The 17,742-nt window shown below is 41.0% G+C and overlaps 1 protein-coding gene across 1 annotated transcript in view; it reads right to left on the bottom strand.

Moving 5' to 3' along the window:
- Positions 1–3,025: 3,025 nt before the first annotated feature.
- The window catches only part of IL13RA1 (interleukin 13 receptor subunit alpha 1), a 20,392-nt gene continuing 5,675 nt past the window's right edge, over positions 3,026–17,742 (bottom strand). The window contains exons 3-10 of the mRNA XM_006024449.3: positions 16,383–16,518; positions 14,196–14,316; positions 11,860–12,038; positions 10,049–10,200; positions 8,551–8,683; positions 8,084–8,189; positions 7,422–7,506; positions 3,026–5,818 (exon numbers count right to left, since the gene is read on the bottom strand). Coding sequence (XP_006024511.2) covers positions 5,702–5,818; positions 7,422–7,506; positions 8,084–8,189; positions 8,551–8,683; positions 10,049–10,200; positions 11,860–12,038; positions 14,196–14,316; positions 16,383–16,518 — 1,029 coding nt within the window. The 3' untranslated portion in view covers positions 3,026–5,701. The remainder of the gene's footprint in view (positions 5,819–7,421; positions 7,507–8,083; positions 8,190–8,550; positions 8,684–10,048; positions 10,201–11,859; positions 12,039–14,195; positions 14,317–16,382; positions 16,519–17,742) is intronic.

The following is a 17,742-nucleotide window of genomic DNA, read 5'->3' as shown; positions in this document are numbered from 1 at the left end:
GGAAAGGATCGGGTGTTACAGCTGACCAGAAAGTACACCTGAGTCAACCATCTGATGCAGTTACAAAAGCAGAGACTCCCATTCTGGGGAGTATGATCAGGAGTCAGGTACCTAAGGCCGGAGAAGTAGTTATTCCACTGTACTTGATCTGGCAAAGCTTCATCTGGAGCACTGCAGCTGGTTGAGAGCGCTGCACTTTAAGAACAAGGTGGACAAACTGTGGAGAGTCCAGGAGAGGGCAACAGAAATGACTAGAGGCTCAGAAAGCACAGCCCATGCAGAACGGTTGAACAAGTAAGTGTTTAGTCTAAGAAAGAAAAGATAGATGAGGGTCTTCCAATATACACAAAGGGATGGGATGAAGTGTTCCTTAAGGCCACAAGGAGAAAGCAAGAAGGCATTATTTGTGGAAGAAAAGATTCAGGAAAGATGCTGGGGTGGAGGGGGACCTTTCGAACCACAAGGAGCGGGAAGCACTGGTACAAGCTACCCTGAGAGCTGTGGGTTCTCATTCACTGGAGGTTAAGGCAGCAAACACCCGCCAGGTTATTGTTGCTTTGCTGGGGGTGGGTGGAGGCTTCCAACAGATGCACAGCTTGAACACAAATTCACTTCAGGTCCATGTTGTGCTGCGTTTGAAAAGGGACCCATTTCATTTCAATTCCCCAGGTCCAAAACTCCAGACCAGTGGCAGCTCCAGGACTAAATTCCTTATGGAGGGGCAGGTTGTGACGTTTCAGACGGCAAGTGTAAAGAATGGAGAGAGCAAAGGCTGTCATCTAGTCATCTCTAGGTGTGTCTGTTATGAGGGATGCCCATTTCATATGTGCCGGGGGGTTCCAGCAGATAACGCCAAGGAAGTGGCATCCTCCACATTATTGCTGCTTCCTTTGCCCCGCCTAACTGATTGAAAACGTCTCCTTTGCTAGCTTGTTGACAAAGCATCTGAGTTCACAGTGGCAAAGCTCAGTTTCCTGATGCAACCCCCCTGCCCATCCGCTAGTTTGCTCATCTCACCGTGTAGTAAGGGTCTGTCCTACTGTACAGTATAGGACGAGGTTTGACATTGCAGCTCATGTCCAGAAGGACGAAGCTGGAAAGAGCACAGCTGCTTGAAATATGAGGTAAAGGAATGATGGCCTGCTATGAACACATTACCAGACTAACACCAACCCAGTGAACTCCAGCACCAGTGCTATCAGGCAAGAGTAGAAAGGAGAGGGAGACAGAGGCAGTTCATTCAGAAGCGTTGCAAGATGGCGTGGCACCCGTATTACACCTATGCCACAACCAGCAGATATGGAAGAGCTCAACAACCTCCAACCCCGATTCATCACTTGAAGAGGAAGAACACTTTGCTGTAGTCACGGCATGAAAATCGGACACTTAAATCCCAATTGAAAATAGCAAGCAGGAAGCCAGATATAAAAAGACTCTGAGCTCATTTTGCAGTTATACTTTCTAGTACTAAAGAAGATTTAATTCTTAAGAGCTGCCAACAGAGCTAATCAGGAATTCTCCTGATGAACCAGTTTTATTGGACAAGGTGGATTCACCGGATGTGGAACATTTTGAGGAAACATCTTGGTTTTGATTAAATTTTTACCAAACCAGACACACTCCCTTCAGCCTGGTTCCATGACAGACTGTCTGTACTAATGGGCCCTGGGCAGGAACTCAAGGGCTTCCCAGGCTCTTTGACAAACCTCCCATAGTGTCTTCCCTGCCTGGTCTCCGGTGGTCCCTGGGCGTCAAAGCATCTGGCTCCGTTTTGTTCTGGGGGGAGAAAAACCCTGAACCGAAGCAGTTTGAAATTTGGATTTCCGCCCCCAGCTCTCCATTTGAGCATTTCCCATGGGAGGGATTTTCCTGAACTCTCAGAGCACGGTTAAACTTCTAGGTTCTGCTCAGAACAAGAATCGTTTCACAACGTCCCGAGAATGGATGTTTGACCAGCTCTCAGTTACCGTTTCTGCATGCCGCTCTGTAGTCAAATATATCCTTTACGTTCAATCAGGCTATCCAGGAGGATACGTTATAGCCATGACACATTTACTTGAGCAATGTTATAACTTAACGGACATTTATTTATATTTCCTATTTTCTGACAGAAAACAAAAAGTAAAATGTATCATTTATTTTCTTACTAGATTTTTATATTCATGAACTGAATCAAGTTCCAAGTTCCTCTTTCTGCCTTATGAAAATGCACGACATATTTTAAAACTGTTCATTAACTAGTCTCAATTTGGTAACCACAAAAGAAAACAAAAACACTTATTGAAACATGTTTTCTATTTAAAACGAATTGATTAATTAAAAAGGGAAGATTATCTGGAGCTAGTAAGTTGAACTGATGGCATCTGGAAACAATGCCTTACAAACTGAGAATGAAGAGGGCCAGCTCCTCCCGCCAATTATTTTATTTATTGATTGAAAGAGACAATACATTTCCATGTTTCAAGGCTTCAACTGGTTTCTTCACTGCAAATGAGGAGATCATGGAGGTGAACAGCTGAATCAGTTGAAAAGACACACCTGTATAAGCTACTGTTAAGAGATAATACAGAATTTCAACACTTGTGTTCCAAGTGCTTAGCTGATGGCTTTATCCCACTTTATCAGTCTGACCAGCTCCGAAGTTTGGCACGTACAGCCATGAGCTACGTGTGTAGTTTAACATCATTATAGCAAATTCAGTCATAACACAGGCTTCAGTTTCACAGACGGCAGGAACTGCTACCGCTCTCGTTTCGCTGAGAAACAGAATGCTGCTGGAACAAGCACAGCTGCAGATACACACGCAGAGGCAAGAAAGATCTAGGCCTACCTCTGTCTTTGCCTAGCACAGGACTAACAAATCCAGCATCCTCTTTGCTCAAATGATGGAAGGAATTAAAATGACACCAGAGATATGAAGGGAAGTGCCTGAGTTACTGTCCCCTCATGTTCCTCTCCAAGCTCCAATCATTTCAGTCTCTTGATTTCTGTTCTTTCCATGAGAATAACTGAACTGGAAAATAAATGTGTATTCAAACATACTTTATTTATTCTTTAAACAAAATTACAATCAGGTAGCCAAAAGAAAGGAAAACAGATATATGGTACAGGCGTCACACTATTACAAACCTTAAAAAAATGTTAACTTTCTCCAAGCAGTAGCAAGTCACAGATAGTAATAAAATATCCTTGCATTACATTTTGATCTGTAGAGTAACAGACAAGAAGTCTACTTACCAAGTGTGCCAATTATTCCTAATAAGGAACCAGAATTATCCAAAATATCCTCACCATGATCAATATAACACCAAGGTTGCAGGTTCAATCCCCAGTTAGACTAGATGATCTCCTGAGGTCCCTGCCAGCCTTATTTAACTATGAATATGATCCTCTTCAATTAAAAAAAAAAAATCTTCCTTTTGGCCTAGCTTTTTTTTTTCTTTATCATTTCTCTTTAGCAAGCTTCCATCTTGCCAGAAGTGCAGAAGCTAAATCAAAAGAATACAAGACAAAAGGCCAATAACTGTCTTCCTTGATTGGTACTGTGAGAATCACAAACCTCGATATGAAACCATCTACTTATGCTTTCTTATGCTATAGGTCTTACCTTCCTGGTTATGCAGTGACCCAAAAGTAATAACATTCTAGATGAGGTAGATGAGTTTAATCTGGGGAAGATTTCAGAAGCATAGAAAAAATCTGTTTTATAAATCATGAATGTTTAGGGAAGTTATATTTGATTAAGGAATTTAACAAAATGGGAGATTGTTTTCAAACTCTTCCTCTCTCACTCAAATACTTAATATCCCTCTTATTTGATTTTGCACAGTTTCCCCATAACCTGAGTTTTGTTGTACCTGTTATTAAAATCCCTGAGATTGTATTTTCACTTTGCTTCATGACGCTACTCTTACAGATGTTCAAGGTAAATATCTTTATTCCAGAACTGACTGATGCGACTGAATCTTAGGATGCAAAAGCAGGTTGCCTGAGTAGTGGCTACAATATTTTTATTACACCTTTAAGGAGATCTGAGTTTATTTATGGCCATGCTTCATTTCAAATGACTGAAGCAGCAGGAGGTGAAGCTGAGAGAATCAGACAGAGAGAAAAACTCCCTCATTCACTACTTAAGGCCAGCTTATATGAATTTTTCTGTAGTTCTCTATCCCCTTCATTGTCTGCCTTCCTTTAGGAAGCATAATGAAAGCCAAGGAGTTGCCTTCCTCAAAATATAAATCAGAGATAATAATGTTCAGGACTTGAATGTATCAAGGAAACCAACCACAAACATACAGTACTATTCTGATCATAAAAGTCAACCTCACATTTGCAGGGGCAGTTCTGAAAAACATACCTGCTCTTCCCGCTGTAATGATTACATCGAAAGTCTTTGAACTACTATAGTTCTTACAAAATCCCACAGGAGGATACGATAACCAAAAGGAAAGCACCTAGAAGGTTAAATGCACTAAAATATTACAATAAAAACAAGCTGATATTTGAACTGCTTGCACAAACAAAAATACTGCAAGTACAAAGGTCAAGACAGCTGGGAGCCTAACGCGTGTACAAGCCGAGTGATTTTTATGGTTCCTTTGGAGGAAAAGAGGTGGACTTACAACCAGAACGGTACAGCAACCAGGGGCAGTATCATGAGCAAACTATTAGTGATTCACAATCCAGGAGGAAAGCAGCAGCAAAAAGGTACAACAAAGTTAGCCCCTACTTTCAAATTCTCACAGGGGAAAACCAACAAGAGGAAAAGATAAAAAAAAAAAGACAACATCATTGCTATATTACAAGGGAGAGAAGAAGTGTGTTTGCTCCTTAGGTTGGGCTCGTCACCTTCCACCCATTACAGGAGCCAAGGCAGGAAGAGGAAAAACATAGAAAGCGGCTTCCAGAAGAGGCAGCTGCTGGAAGGCAACACTTAAACACAATACCAGGAATCGTCCTTTAAACAAAGCCTAAGTTAGCTCACTGAACTCACTGAGGGGAGCTATTAGAGGCTAAGAGCTTAGCAGAATTTTAAAAGGACTAAACACTTGTGTACACAGTGAGAATGTCCACTGTTGGGTTACAGCATCTTTTTTATATATACATATATATGTAATTCTTAACCAAGGGTTAAACCCTTCTGGTTCAGAGTTTAAAACAGTCACTAACCAAGGCCGAGCGGGGATGGAAACTTGCCTTCCGGGCAGGTTATTCCATGATCAGCCGCTAGGTGGTTGCTTGCACTTTCCTTGGCAGCATCCAGAGCAGGCCGTTGTCAAGATGGTGCTGGAGGAGGTGGACTCCCCACCTGGAACCAGCTGTGCTAAAAAGCCTGCTGCAAATGAGTTTTTTGCCTCCCCACCTCTGCCACTTTCTGCAAAAGCAAGCGAGGTGCTTCACAGATGTGCCAGGGCCCACTACAAGCAGCTTCAGTCTCGTGGGCAGCACAAGCACCAGCCAGGAGGATGACGAGGCCAGGGGGTTTATGTACATGCCCACTTTGGAAGCTCTAGCCAATGCTGACAGCAGAGGATTCAGACGACGAATGTCAAGGGCATGACTTCTGAGTAGTGTCAGAGGGGGCAAGTGTTTGGGAGGGATTCAGCAAGGTGGGATGCCCAGCCTCACTGCACAGCACCATCTGAAGTACACAAAGCAAGAGCTGAAGTCTTCTTCCTCTGTCTTCTATTTGTAAGCTGTATCAGTGCTTGTTTCCAGAAATGGCGGTCTCTGGCACTTCTATCCAAATGACAGGGTTGATCTCCTCTTCCTTAGCTAGCTTGTCATAGGCATACACCAAGCCATCCTTGGGGTAGTTCTGAAAGAGAACACAAGAGAATTATTTCGTGGGAGATTTCCAGCATGCTTGCCGTCTTACTTTTCACTGGCTACAACAGTTTTACACGTGGCATAAAACGCAGCGGGGGCAAACAGTGCAAAATTAGCTCTCTTGGGGATATGGCTTCACTCTGGTGGAAGAGAAGCTGCTGCTCCTGCTAGCAGTGATGGCACTCTGCTTGAAACCAAGGCCTGGCCAAAATTGTGACAGCTGCTGGTCAGAGATAGACAGGTAGGACATAGGAAAATGAGAGGTTCCAGACATCAGGAGCAGGTGCAGGTAGCAGCAGATCGGTGACGCCTACTCTGTTTTCTTCATGGATGTCGAGCTTCTGGCAGTAAGAGACTTTTGTTGGGCAGAGAAGAGAGGGAAGGACAAGGCAAGGGACAGCAATACTCCAGTAATTGCGACTATCTTCCTTCCCTGGAATAAAACATCTGATGCTCCTTGTGAAGGAAGCCCCAGCCCAGAGACCATAGATACCTGCGTCAGCCACAGCTGTTCAGTCACGAATGCCTAGGAAGCTACAGGGGCTTCAGGAAGTCGACTCTGTTAACTAGCAAGGGTAGCATAAACTTCTATCTGCTGAAGATGGCTTGCTGTCGAGTCAGCCACCTTTACTGTATACCCTAAATGCACATGTATGCCTCAGCAGAGAGTTGAGCACAACCTGAGCAACAATCCCAAAGATAAGAACTGCCGGTCCCATGGAACTGGTGCATCATGTAACATGGGGTGTCTGCATAAGGCCTTGCAAGCATGTTTCCCTCCCAGAAGTATCTGAAATCCACATACAAAGCACTTTAGAAAATCTGCTCAAAATATTTATGTTGTTAAGCAAAAAAGGTGAACTTTTTGGCTAAAGAATTCATATTAAATTTACTTTCTCGCTATTATTTTCCCCAAATGAGAGAGCATAAGAACATGACAGATGATAAAAAGTACGAATTAATCCAGAGGCATGCTCTGGAATCAAATCCTAACTTTTTTCATATATCAAACGTAAACCCGTCAGAACAGAATCCAGATCTCAAGATTTAACACCAAGGTTGCAGATGGACTAGGTGATCTCTTGAGGTCCCTTTCCAGCCTTACTTCTCTACGACATCTATGACAAACTGAAAGATTGTTAGACAGAAATATCTGTAACACCTATTTGCAGACTGCTGAGCACTAAATCCAAAACAGATATAATCTGGCATTAAAATACAGAAATAGCATTAGCTTACGTTTACACGATAGAATTAAGACTTGAATGTTCCTGAAACGTTAGTCAGCCATTTCAAGAAACTGGAGGAGAGGGGACTAAGTGATATAAACAGAATTCAATGAACTTGTGAAACAAAAAGTAAGTACTTGAGAAGAAATCATTTTATTTAATTTAAGATGATATAATAGATTGTTTCTGTACCTATCTCATTGTCTTAAATACCTGACGTACATAGAGCATAACATTCACTTTAAATACTTTCAAAATTCTTTTTAAAAAGTAAGACAAAAACATTAATGCAAGCATAGGAATTCGAACAAAACAGACTTAATCCTAATAGTTCAGTTGACAGGCAGTTCACAGGACACTAACCTGGGGATCCTCATTTTGCTCTAAAAACATTCGTTTCAGTATTTCTCTAGGGTCAGGAATAGGTGGAAGTATCAATATCTTGAGCCTTCAGGAGATAAAAGTAAGAGTATTAGATTGCACCAACTGCTAAGCCAAAATATTTCAATTCAAAGTTATACTTTGGAAGTAGCAATGCAAGTCAAATGCAGCTGGACTCTGCTGTAACCTATGCCCCTTCTTTACTACTTCATTTCCAACCAAACATGGGAACGGAATCATACATTCTGCTACTGGGTATTTGTGAACTTCCAAAGTCAAGGGACATTGCAGAAGTAGGTCCGATGAAAGGGAGGCTCAGGATTTTTCATAGAGAGTACAATAACTCAGATTTGGACTTCATTCTCTGGCAATGAAAGGAACCTCCTCAGCTTTGGCAGATTAATTAGATAGCTTTCATGCAGCCAGAATGTAAGTGTGGTTTATAAACATGAATTTTAATAAATTAACTACAATAGTACCTCCGCTCCTTATCAGTTGTGAAGTGAGAATGAAAAAGAGAAACTAACCACTGCTGAAAACATCCATACTACACAGGGGCAGGGAACTAGGGCAGAGATGGACTACTTTGTAACTCTAGAGATACATCAGAACATGCGTTTATAATAAAAGGGAAATTGATTTACCTTTGCAGGTAAACTAGTAGAATTATAGTAGACACTGCTACTATGAGTGGAATGACGACTATTAAGGTGATGTAGAATGTGGAATCACTGTCTACACTCTCTTCACCTGCAAAACAAACAACATCACAAAGAAACTCATGATTTTGTCAACAATGAAAGTGAAGACTAATTTTTCATATCATGAAAAATGTGTAACATTAGTAATGGCTAGGAAAAGTCAAGTATTATTAAAACAACATACCTTCAAAAAAGAAGGCTAAGAGAAAACTTACATCACACTTGTAATCAAGTTATCTAGTCAGATCATACCTAAAGTACCCAAATTTTTACAGTACCTAGGTATTGTAAGAACAAACCTACATAAGGAGAAGATCTCCAGCATATGGAGCCCTGTAAACTAGCGCTAATGCCTAAAAGCCAAAATTAAAAAGAATTCAGATTGATTTATATAGACAAAATGTTCTTACCTATGCTCTTTTCTTCACTCCAGTCACTCCACAGCTGGCTGCTGTAACACGTCAAACTTGCTTTTGCTCTCACTTTGAAAGTATACTTGAACTTTGGATGAATACTTGGAATCTCTGTTTTATTGGATCGATTCTTAAAATGAAAAGTTAAGATGATTTACTCAATCCTGTTGCCATATACAAGACATTTATGAAGCCTATTTTCATCTTGTAGTTTTAACATTATCAGACATAACATTATTATTAGAGTCTTTTTTGGTTTCTGTAAACTTTGGACTTTATAAGCGTGGTAAAAAATTGAGATTTCCACACCACATATTATAATTTCATCTAAAAATGATGTCAGGTTCCAAAGCAAGGAGATTCAGAAATCGAGGTTCAAACTAATGGAGCAACTACACTAGGCATAACAGTTCTGAAGCCAACTGTCTGGAGCAATGGGCCGCCTTCTTTTTGAAGCACCAGACACCTTTGTTTCCATTTTAATCGGCAAAATAGGAGTGCATCTCAAGCCTCCCCCACATCAGTGTGTCATGATCACTCTGAGCAATGAAACAGAGGGTAACCCACATAAAGACGTTCATGATTATTTTGCACCTAAAAGACAAGTTTCCTGAGGAAATTCCATTTGCCCCGAGTATCACCGAAACAAAAGGAGGCTTGAATGCTTTACAAATTTCATCTGGCTGATGGACGACTCCATTTTGTTTACAACTTAGGGGAGCACAGTCCTCAGGCTTAGCTAAATTATAAGTCACTGAAACTAATATATAGCAAAACAAGCTGTTTTCCTTACTGTTAAGATGGCACAACTAGTTCTTCTACTTGGCTGTAGCCATGCACAAACAGGAGCAAGCCCACAATGCTTACATAAAGGCTGATTGTGTGTATTTTGATGTGCAATCATTTGAAACGCCCCTTCCCCAAGTCTCAGTCTCTTACCTCCTTGCTGAGTATATGTACATTCACACTTGCTCATTAACCAGCAAGGTGCTTTTCCTTACAATCATTGAATCATGTTACTCAAAGACACGTAAAACAACGCCCTCTTAGAATAAATGAGTTAGTGAATCTGGCTGAGAGATCTGTGCTATCCATAGGCCTAAGGCCCATACTAGCCAGAAGCAGACACTGCCACATGTATGTGGACCCTGTCTTGGATCTTGTTACTCTGGTTAAAAGTGTACCTGATCTGCAAGGTATTTGGTACCGAGGACCATTTTGCCACAGGATAGGAGTAGAATCTAGTGATCAGGAGTCTACATACTGATTTAGCTGTATGATTACAATACATCTAGAAGCCATTGCATGAGAACCCCCCCAAAAAATACTCAGTTAAATGGTTTCAACTTAGTTAAGAGACCTGCTGTACATGTAATTAATTAATTGTGTTTTGTTTTTAAAATATCAATACTTTAGCTGTTATTAACCCACTGCAAAAACCATACACAACGCATTTCAGCTCCCAAGTAAATAATTAATGACAAAAATTAATTACTTCAATTTTTGTAGTGGTATCTGACTTGCTGTCTTTATATTCAACTTCATAAACTAAACATCCTGATGGGAAAGTGTCTGGTTGTTGCCATTCGATAGATATTCCATTATTGGTATTGAAGAGTTTTACTATCTTTGGAGTACCAGGTTTTACTGAAATAATAATAGTAAGTGTTAGTTAAAAAATTAAATACATCATCCTATATAGTTTTAACACATGTACTCGGTTAAAAGTGTCACTAGTTAAGTAACAAGACATAGTTCATGTACAGCAATTAGGACATTGAAAAAAGAAGGCAGAACTGGCACCAGAGCTCAACAGGCTATGTTCATAATTTGTAATGTTTTATTTGTATGAATTTAAGTGACCGTACCATGGCAGTCTCAAAAACCGCATATATTTTATGAGAACTTAGCTATACCTAGTTGTGGGTATTTCAAAACCAGAGCATGATTTCCTCGTGGCAGGAAGTTAAAACTGGTGACTACATTTAAATCAAGATGAAGAGATCTGAATGGACTTGTTGGTAATAATTCATTATGGGAAGACCAAGCTTATCAGCAGTTACACATACCACGAAACCATCTACTTTATTCTCACCACAGAGAACAAAACCCAAGATATATCAAGGAGCTCTTTATCTGTTATGAATCATAACCTTTTTACACAATGTACATGTAGTATGTACTAGAAGTAGATCTTCAGAGGTTTCCAAACATGCTCTCCTGTGCCACAAGCTGACAAAGTGACTGGTAGACCAGAATCCCCAGTGGCAATGGGGTGGGTGCCTTGCTTATCTGGATGAAGCCTCACACAGGAGAAAGGGAAAAATAACCCACCAAAACCTAAACCCTGCTACCAGTAGTGTGACAGGCTGATAGCTGTAATGACAGATTATGACTCTGCAGTTAAGCCTATCAGTTGTACCCTGTTGTTTTCACTAAGGGCTGGCAACTCCTGTGCTTGGGGAGTCTAAAACTTGGGCTCAAGATGGTAGAGAATCAATTTAAAAGGCTCTGGGTGACATCTAGACGTGTTCTCTCATCACTGACACTTGGGAGACTTGTGACAGCCGGAATAAACTGCATTCAGGAACGACCCTAGGGTCACGGCTGGAGATCAAGGTCCAGCTCTTTCACTGATGTAAACTGGTTTTACTCTGTTGACTGCCAAACTGTATCAGTTTATATCGGCAGGAAAGGATTCTTCCGAGTCCACTGGCCTACATAATTCTGTAGAAGAACTGGTCCTGGAAAAGCAGCCCATCACCATTGCTGGAAAGGTTTCTCAGAGATACGAAATGGTACTCAGCAGGCCAAAACCAAACAGCCAATGTACTTCACAAAAAAATCCATACACACTTGAAAAAACAGGTTATCAATCCAAATACACCACTTTTATGGGGGCAGTGGAGAGAAAGGCCTTTAATGAACTGCTCCAGCTTACTGTTAATAAAACTACTTGGAGAGTGTTATAAAACACATTTTAGAACAAACACTGAGAGCAAGAAAGAGCTCAATGCCAGGGTGAACCAGAGCCAGCCTTTCAAAAATCCTGATGAAGAGTTTTATCCAGCTGCAACTAGGAAATTCAATCTTGAAAAACAATGACCCATTACAAGAGGACCCTACCTGTTCACAAGCAATTTCTGAATGTTTCACAATGCTACTTCTCCATACAGACATGGATGCTATGTCATATACTACTAGCAGAAGGTAACAAGCATAATCAAAAGCAATTCTGTTCATAGATCTGTAAACAAATTAACTTTGCAAAGCACACACTATTGACTGTAACATAACTAAACCTACCAATTGTTGTTGGATCTTTACTTTCACAGATGGGCCTTACTTCTTCAGAGTCACCTTGAACCAAAATATTGACTGTTGGATACAAAGATTTTGCCAAGGCAAATTTGAAAGAACATCTGAAGGTTCTTTCGTGGATATGGTAATCTTCACATTGCTGGTGACTTTGCAGGCCCTCATACCTACAGCAATAAAATATAAATATAATGCAACTTCTCAAAAGCCCAGGCTGCAATGGATAAGTTTGTTTTTAAACTGGTATTACCAGATTGCAGAAGGTGACACTTCATGGAGGTTGGCCACAGTTTTTCCTACACATACATGTGCATACTCACTCATGAGCTAGACTAAATTGTCATTTCACTTGAGCACTCTTTCTTGGGCCCTAGCTCCAGCTCAGCCCTCTGCAGACTGTGGGCCACTCAGCCCCTTGGTATGCCCCCTTTACAGGGACAGGGTTTTCACTCCTCCCCAGTCCCATGGCCAGATACCCAGTCCTCTGACACACCACAGTCCTAACTAAGGTGTCCTACACTTAGATTCGCTTACTGCACCAGGAGGGATAGGATTATGGATGGAGGGCAAAAACAGAATATAAAGAACACTGGGTTTTTTTCCCATTCCAGTATGCCAATACTGAAAAAAAAAGTGGTGTTAGGTCAAATAAAATAGCTGGTTCAACTCCCAAAAGGAAACATTTCACTTGGATCTTGTGCTTTAACACATGTTTTAAAATACAGCTGCAAGATGTTTTGAAACTGAAAGGTCGTGCTGGACCAAGAGGGCAAAATATTTTAGTTTAATTTAGAAAATGTCAGTTTTGAGAGCGACATGGCACTGTCCCCTGTGCTCCCCTCAGATTTATTTGCATTTTTCACAAAAATACCTGGTTCAGCCCTAGTGAAAAGTGGTATCCCATGAAGGCACTGAGAAGCCCTATGAATGCACATTCCTCTTCTCCCTGCCCCTCAATCAGATCCAGGGCCAGGCTCCTAATTCCTACACAGTGGGAGAAAATTCAGGGCACAAGCTATAGCGAATTAAGGGAGAGCAGGTAGTTACTGCATATTAGTTGCCCTGCAGTGACTGCCCATCTACCAACTATTAACCATGAGAAGGGAAAGCTAAGCCAGTGCAGCCTACCCCTCAATGCAACAGGGCTAAACTACAGAGGGTTAGCTTGCACTTACTGTGGGGCAAGGAAAGAGGCTGGAGCAGCTGATGCACATGAATCCCTGTCCCCTTGTAACTCACTGTCATTTTGTTTGCTTATGCTTACCCTTAATCATCTCAATAACTAGAACCAGAGAGAAAAGGAGACAGGCACTCTTTATTTATATAATACACAGTAAAATAACTCATTGCTGTCCACTGCAAAGTCAAGTGGCAACAAGGGAACTCTTGAGCTTCCAGAGACTCCAGAGATAAACTTCTGCCTTTCTCTGGAAGCTAATGAAAGCTGACACGCAATGAAAACCAGCCATTTGTGAGAACGTGCCTGAGTTAGCATGCACACATATCAGTGCCAAATCCTTTCTTTTTCCACAACTCTGTCTTATAGCAGGTGGCTATTTATGGAAGTTATTTGGGAAGGGAGGGTCTTGAGAGGATAACATCATATCATCCAGCACTGTGACTTCCAGAGATGAATCAGACACTGGAGAGAAATGACTTACATCAAACTACTACTAAATGTTACCCACTGTTGTGGTTCAGTGGTCTAGGTGTGCTTATAACTACAGCTGTGAAAGCACTGGATTTGGTCTGGCCTTTGGATACTGTCTCAATGTGGGGATGGAAGGTCTGGGCAGCCTCCATACCCTTGCCTAGGCATACATGTTGAAGGTCTTGGTGACCTCTCATGCATACAACATGATCCAAAAGGATCGATGGTTGCCTGTGATGTGTTGTTTGCACTTCACGTGATTTCCAAAGGTTTTCAGAAATGATGAATGAGCCGATGAATAATTTTAATCTAAATGACAACCCAGCTTTGTGAAAAGGTCTTTTGTAATCATCAGCAAAACTCTGCCAGCTCCCTTGACTCCCCTGCTAGTGAATCACAGCTAATTTTAAATGAGCCCGAGAACCACACCAATGCTTCCCGTAAGCAAATTAGGTCCCAGTAGGCCAGCACCAGCAATCTTTTGAGGCTACTGTAACTTAGAGTAGGGGAAGTTTCCTGCCAGCCAGGACTAACATTTAAATTTTTATACAGATCTTCAGAGCTCTTCCAGAGGACAAGCAACTCACAGATACAAGCCACTCAACGTACAAGAGGAGATGAGCATAAGATTATTTGTAAGCCAGAGAGAAAATAGAAGCCAGTCAATACAAACCAGTAGTACAAAGTGTAGTTGGTCCTATCACTTGCTTTCTTTCCACGAAGCCAAGTACAAACCATAGACTTCAAGTTGTGCCAAATGCAGCTTATGTTACTAGCCTCTGTATCTGGTACACCTGAAACGCAAGTTTAAAAACACTCTTAACATTCTTTTTTTTTTTTCTTTAAAAAGAAGAAAGCCACACACACCCATGCGCGCACATACACAACCTCCCAGCAAGGGCCTCTCTCCTATCCATCATTTAGCAAATCTAAGTTGCTGCTATTCACCTTCCAGTAGATACTTGAGAGGCCGCATGTGGCTTCGAGCTGGAATGAATCCCTGAGTCTGACCATGCAAGTCACCCACTTGAACAGCAGCATGGCTCAGCTGAAATCCCTAGAAGCCCCTCCTAATCACAAGCAAGTTAAAATAGTGCTACCTGTTGTTTTTATTGAATCTGATCTACTATAGTGAAATCAAGAAAGTACCAGCTTTTCTTAAACCACAGGTGCTCTAGAATTAATTTAAAAGGAGTATTTATTACTGCCAAGTTGGGAACTGAAGAGCTGTTATTAAGAAAAACCTGCCAATGCCTACCAAGTTACCTACATTTGTTTCCCTGTATTTTGAATATGATTATCAGTAGATCTCCAAATGCTGCTGAATGGTAACTGTGGGCCAAAGTTGAATATTTAGATAAGTCCACCATACCTGTAAACATTTTACTGTATTTAAGACCTAAATCACATCACAGAATGATAAAAACAAAATGACTGCAAAGTCACTGTGAATCAAGTAGTCAACAGGACATCGCATGTACAGAGCAGCCACAGAATTAGATCTGTCATGTTTAACCTCACCTCTTTCTCTCACACATACAAGCCACAAGTTAACCTTTCTTCTCAAGAACATAATTATTTCTAACCAACCCCTCCTGTCTGCGCTAATTAAGATACTAGAACAGGTATGTTCATTTCCCCTCCAGCAAGTAGCAACCCTCCCAGGTTTTGAATATGCATGTTACCTTCATAAGCACACAAACCTGTAATTGGTCCCAAATCTGAAACTAATTTCTACTCCTGACTTGAGTTTCCCCTGTAGCCATGACTATTAAAAGATTACAGGAGAGAGTTAGAAAGGTACTTGGATACCAAGAAAACAGATGTCCATGAAAGGTCTATATACAAATTTAAAATAATAATCTGCTTAATCCTTTCTGCCGTAAGGACCCACTTCTGCAGTTCATTAGAACAACCCTAACCTCAAAGGGCAAACAGAAAAAGTCATCCAGACCTCTGCACCCTCCCAGCACACACCTGTTCCTTTCAGGCTCACCATTTTTGCCATCCAATTTGTCAACCAGCACCTGCATTATGTTCCTTGCCTTGCTGTTATTTTCTCTCCTACTGGACTGTTCTGTATCATTCATGTTGCCTATTGACACTCATTTTTCCTGATGCTACCTAAGCATCCTCCCCTAAACCACTCATGGGCAAACTTTACAAACAGAATTTGGGGATGTGAAGCAGAGGCCTCGAACTCACTAACACCACACAGAAGACAGACATCAACATTACAAATGCACGATAATCATTTCCAAGCTGACTTACCTGCAAGTTCTAGGTTTTGCTTTTCTTGGAGGAGATGATAGCAAAGAGTAAGCAACACTGAACTCAAGCAATAATTACACAGCTTGGTTTGAAAGCTTCTTGAGAATGTGGTAAGGTGCACACATTTTTAGGCTACAAAGAGACATTGTATACATCTCGGGAGAAGCCATTTTATTCATGACACAGGGCAGCTGCTCAAACATCCATGTCTGTTGACCTGGGACAAACCCTAAAAAGAAGTTTATCCCCAGATATTTAGAAGTCCATCTGAATGGTTGTCCCAGGACTGTATCATTGAATTAATGGCAGAAAAGTGGCAGTTTATTCAGACACTTGTCAAACCCTGATTTGAAGGGTGATGTGTGTATATGCCAAACCCAGGACTTCTCTTCTGCAGCAAACACAGAAACAACTTGTCCCAGGACAAGTGCAACATCTGTTCCTAGCCTTAGCTAAATGAACATCTAAATACAAAGATTTATTCTTAAAAATGTAGCCCTTTTAATATAGCCACAGAAACCAAAGATAATGTCTAGTTAGTCACTGGTAAAGAAGATAACATGTTCAAGACTTGATCATGGAGCGGTACCTTTTGGTAGAATGAGACTTTCTGCCCAGTCACTTGGGTTAGTGGCATTGTCCGATTTACATTCACTTCTCACTTTTAAACAAACTTCCTTATTCATGGGTACATCTGCCACACGAAAAAGTTTCTTACTCCATTCCTAAGTTTAAAGAAACAAAATGCCAGTGCCCAAATATATTAAAAATACAAGGAAATCAGTGACTATTAAAATGCATTAGAACCAATCTAAAAATGGCCAAACTCAAAGCCAGTTCTAGAACTGAATAAACAGCTGATGCTTCAAAATGGAAACAAAGGAAAAGGAAGGAAGGAAGAAGCGTGTTTAAAGCTAACAAAAAGTAAGGCTCTATCAGCAGCATGCTCAAGCAAATCAACCAGCATGCCGTGATATCAAACCACCTCCCAATAGGCTAGGACAGTTTGGCAACCTAGAGATGAAGAGTCGACTGTAGGATGGAGTACACTCTTCTGCCTAGAGGAACTCTTCCCAGTCTACAGCAAAATGGGCCAGTTTCAATGCTGCTGCCTGAGCAGAGGATTAAGAAAGAAAAAGGATCCAGTGAAGTCAATCTAGCACCTTTAATTTTCCTGAAATCATCCAAAATCTTAGCAGAAGAAAAAGCACTCCAAGCCCATGACTCCAACAACAAAAGAAAATTCACATAAGCGGAGAACTATGGAACTGATAGCATGAACTGAACACCGACTGACATTTCAGCTACCGCACAAGAAACAAGCTGCAGCCAGCAGACAGCATGCTATTGCCAAATCAGTTGTATGCTGTACTGGCAGAAAAGAATACAGCAGTCAGAACAAAGGTGCTACTACAAACATCAAGCCAGACAACCTAATAGTAGTCAGTAGCTAGCAGTGTTTCCATGGGGCATTCCCACAGCAACTAGAAGACTAGACTGCAGCCAAAATGCAAAGACTTGGAGAAAGATCAGGAAAAAGTAGAGTTAGGTTGAATTCTGACAGGCTAAGTGTACATGTCTTTCTCCTGGACTGAACCCCTCTAAGTGGTTTCCCAAAGTCAGGGCAACCGGCTCTTTCAAGAAATTCACCTTCATGTAACCCTCTTGGAAATTAAGGCAGTTTATGCATTTATTAGTTTCACTTAAGAAGAAAGAGACACAAACATCCATTATTTGTTACTATCATGCTTTTTATGAATGATCACCAACTGCTTTATCTAAAATCTGCAGATAGCTATGCTGTTGTATTTGATCTCTGAATAGTCCACATCCCATCATGGAATCATTGGTCAAATGTATGAATTTAACTACAGTGTACTTCCTTAGAGAGTGAATCACAGGTCATATTGCTTTTTTTAATTCAAACACTTGAGGAACTTACACTCTTT

This window comes from Alligator sinensis, unplaced genomic scaffold (genome assembly GCF_000455745.1).
Source record: "Alligator sinensis unplaced genomic scaffold, ASM45574v1 scaffold1059_1, whole genome shotgun sequence".
Taxonomy (NCBI): domain Eukaryota; kingdom Metazoa; phylum Chordata; order Crocodylia; family Alligatoridae; genus Alligator; species Alligator sinensis.
This window is presented reverse-complemented; position numbering and strand designations above follow the sequence as displayed.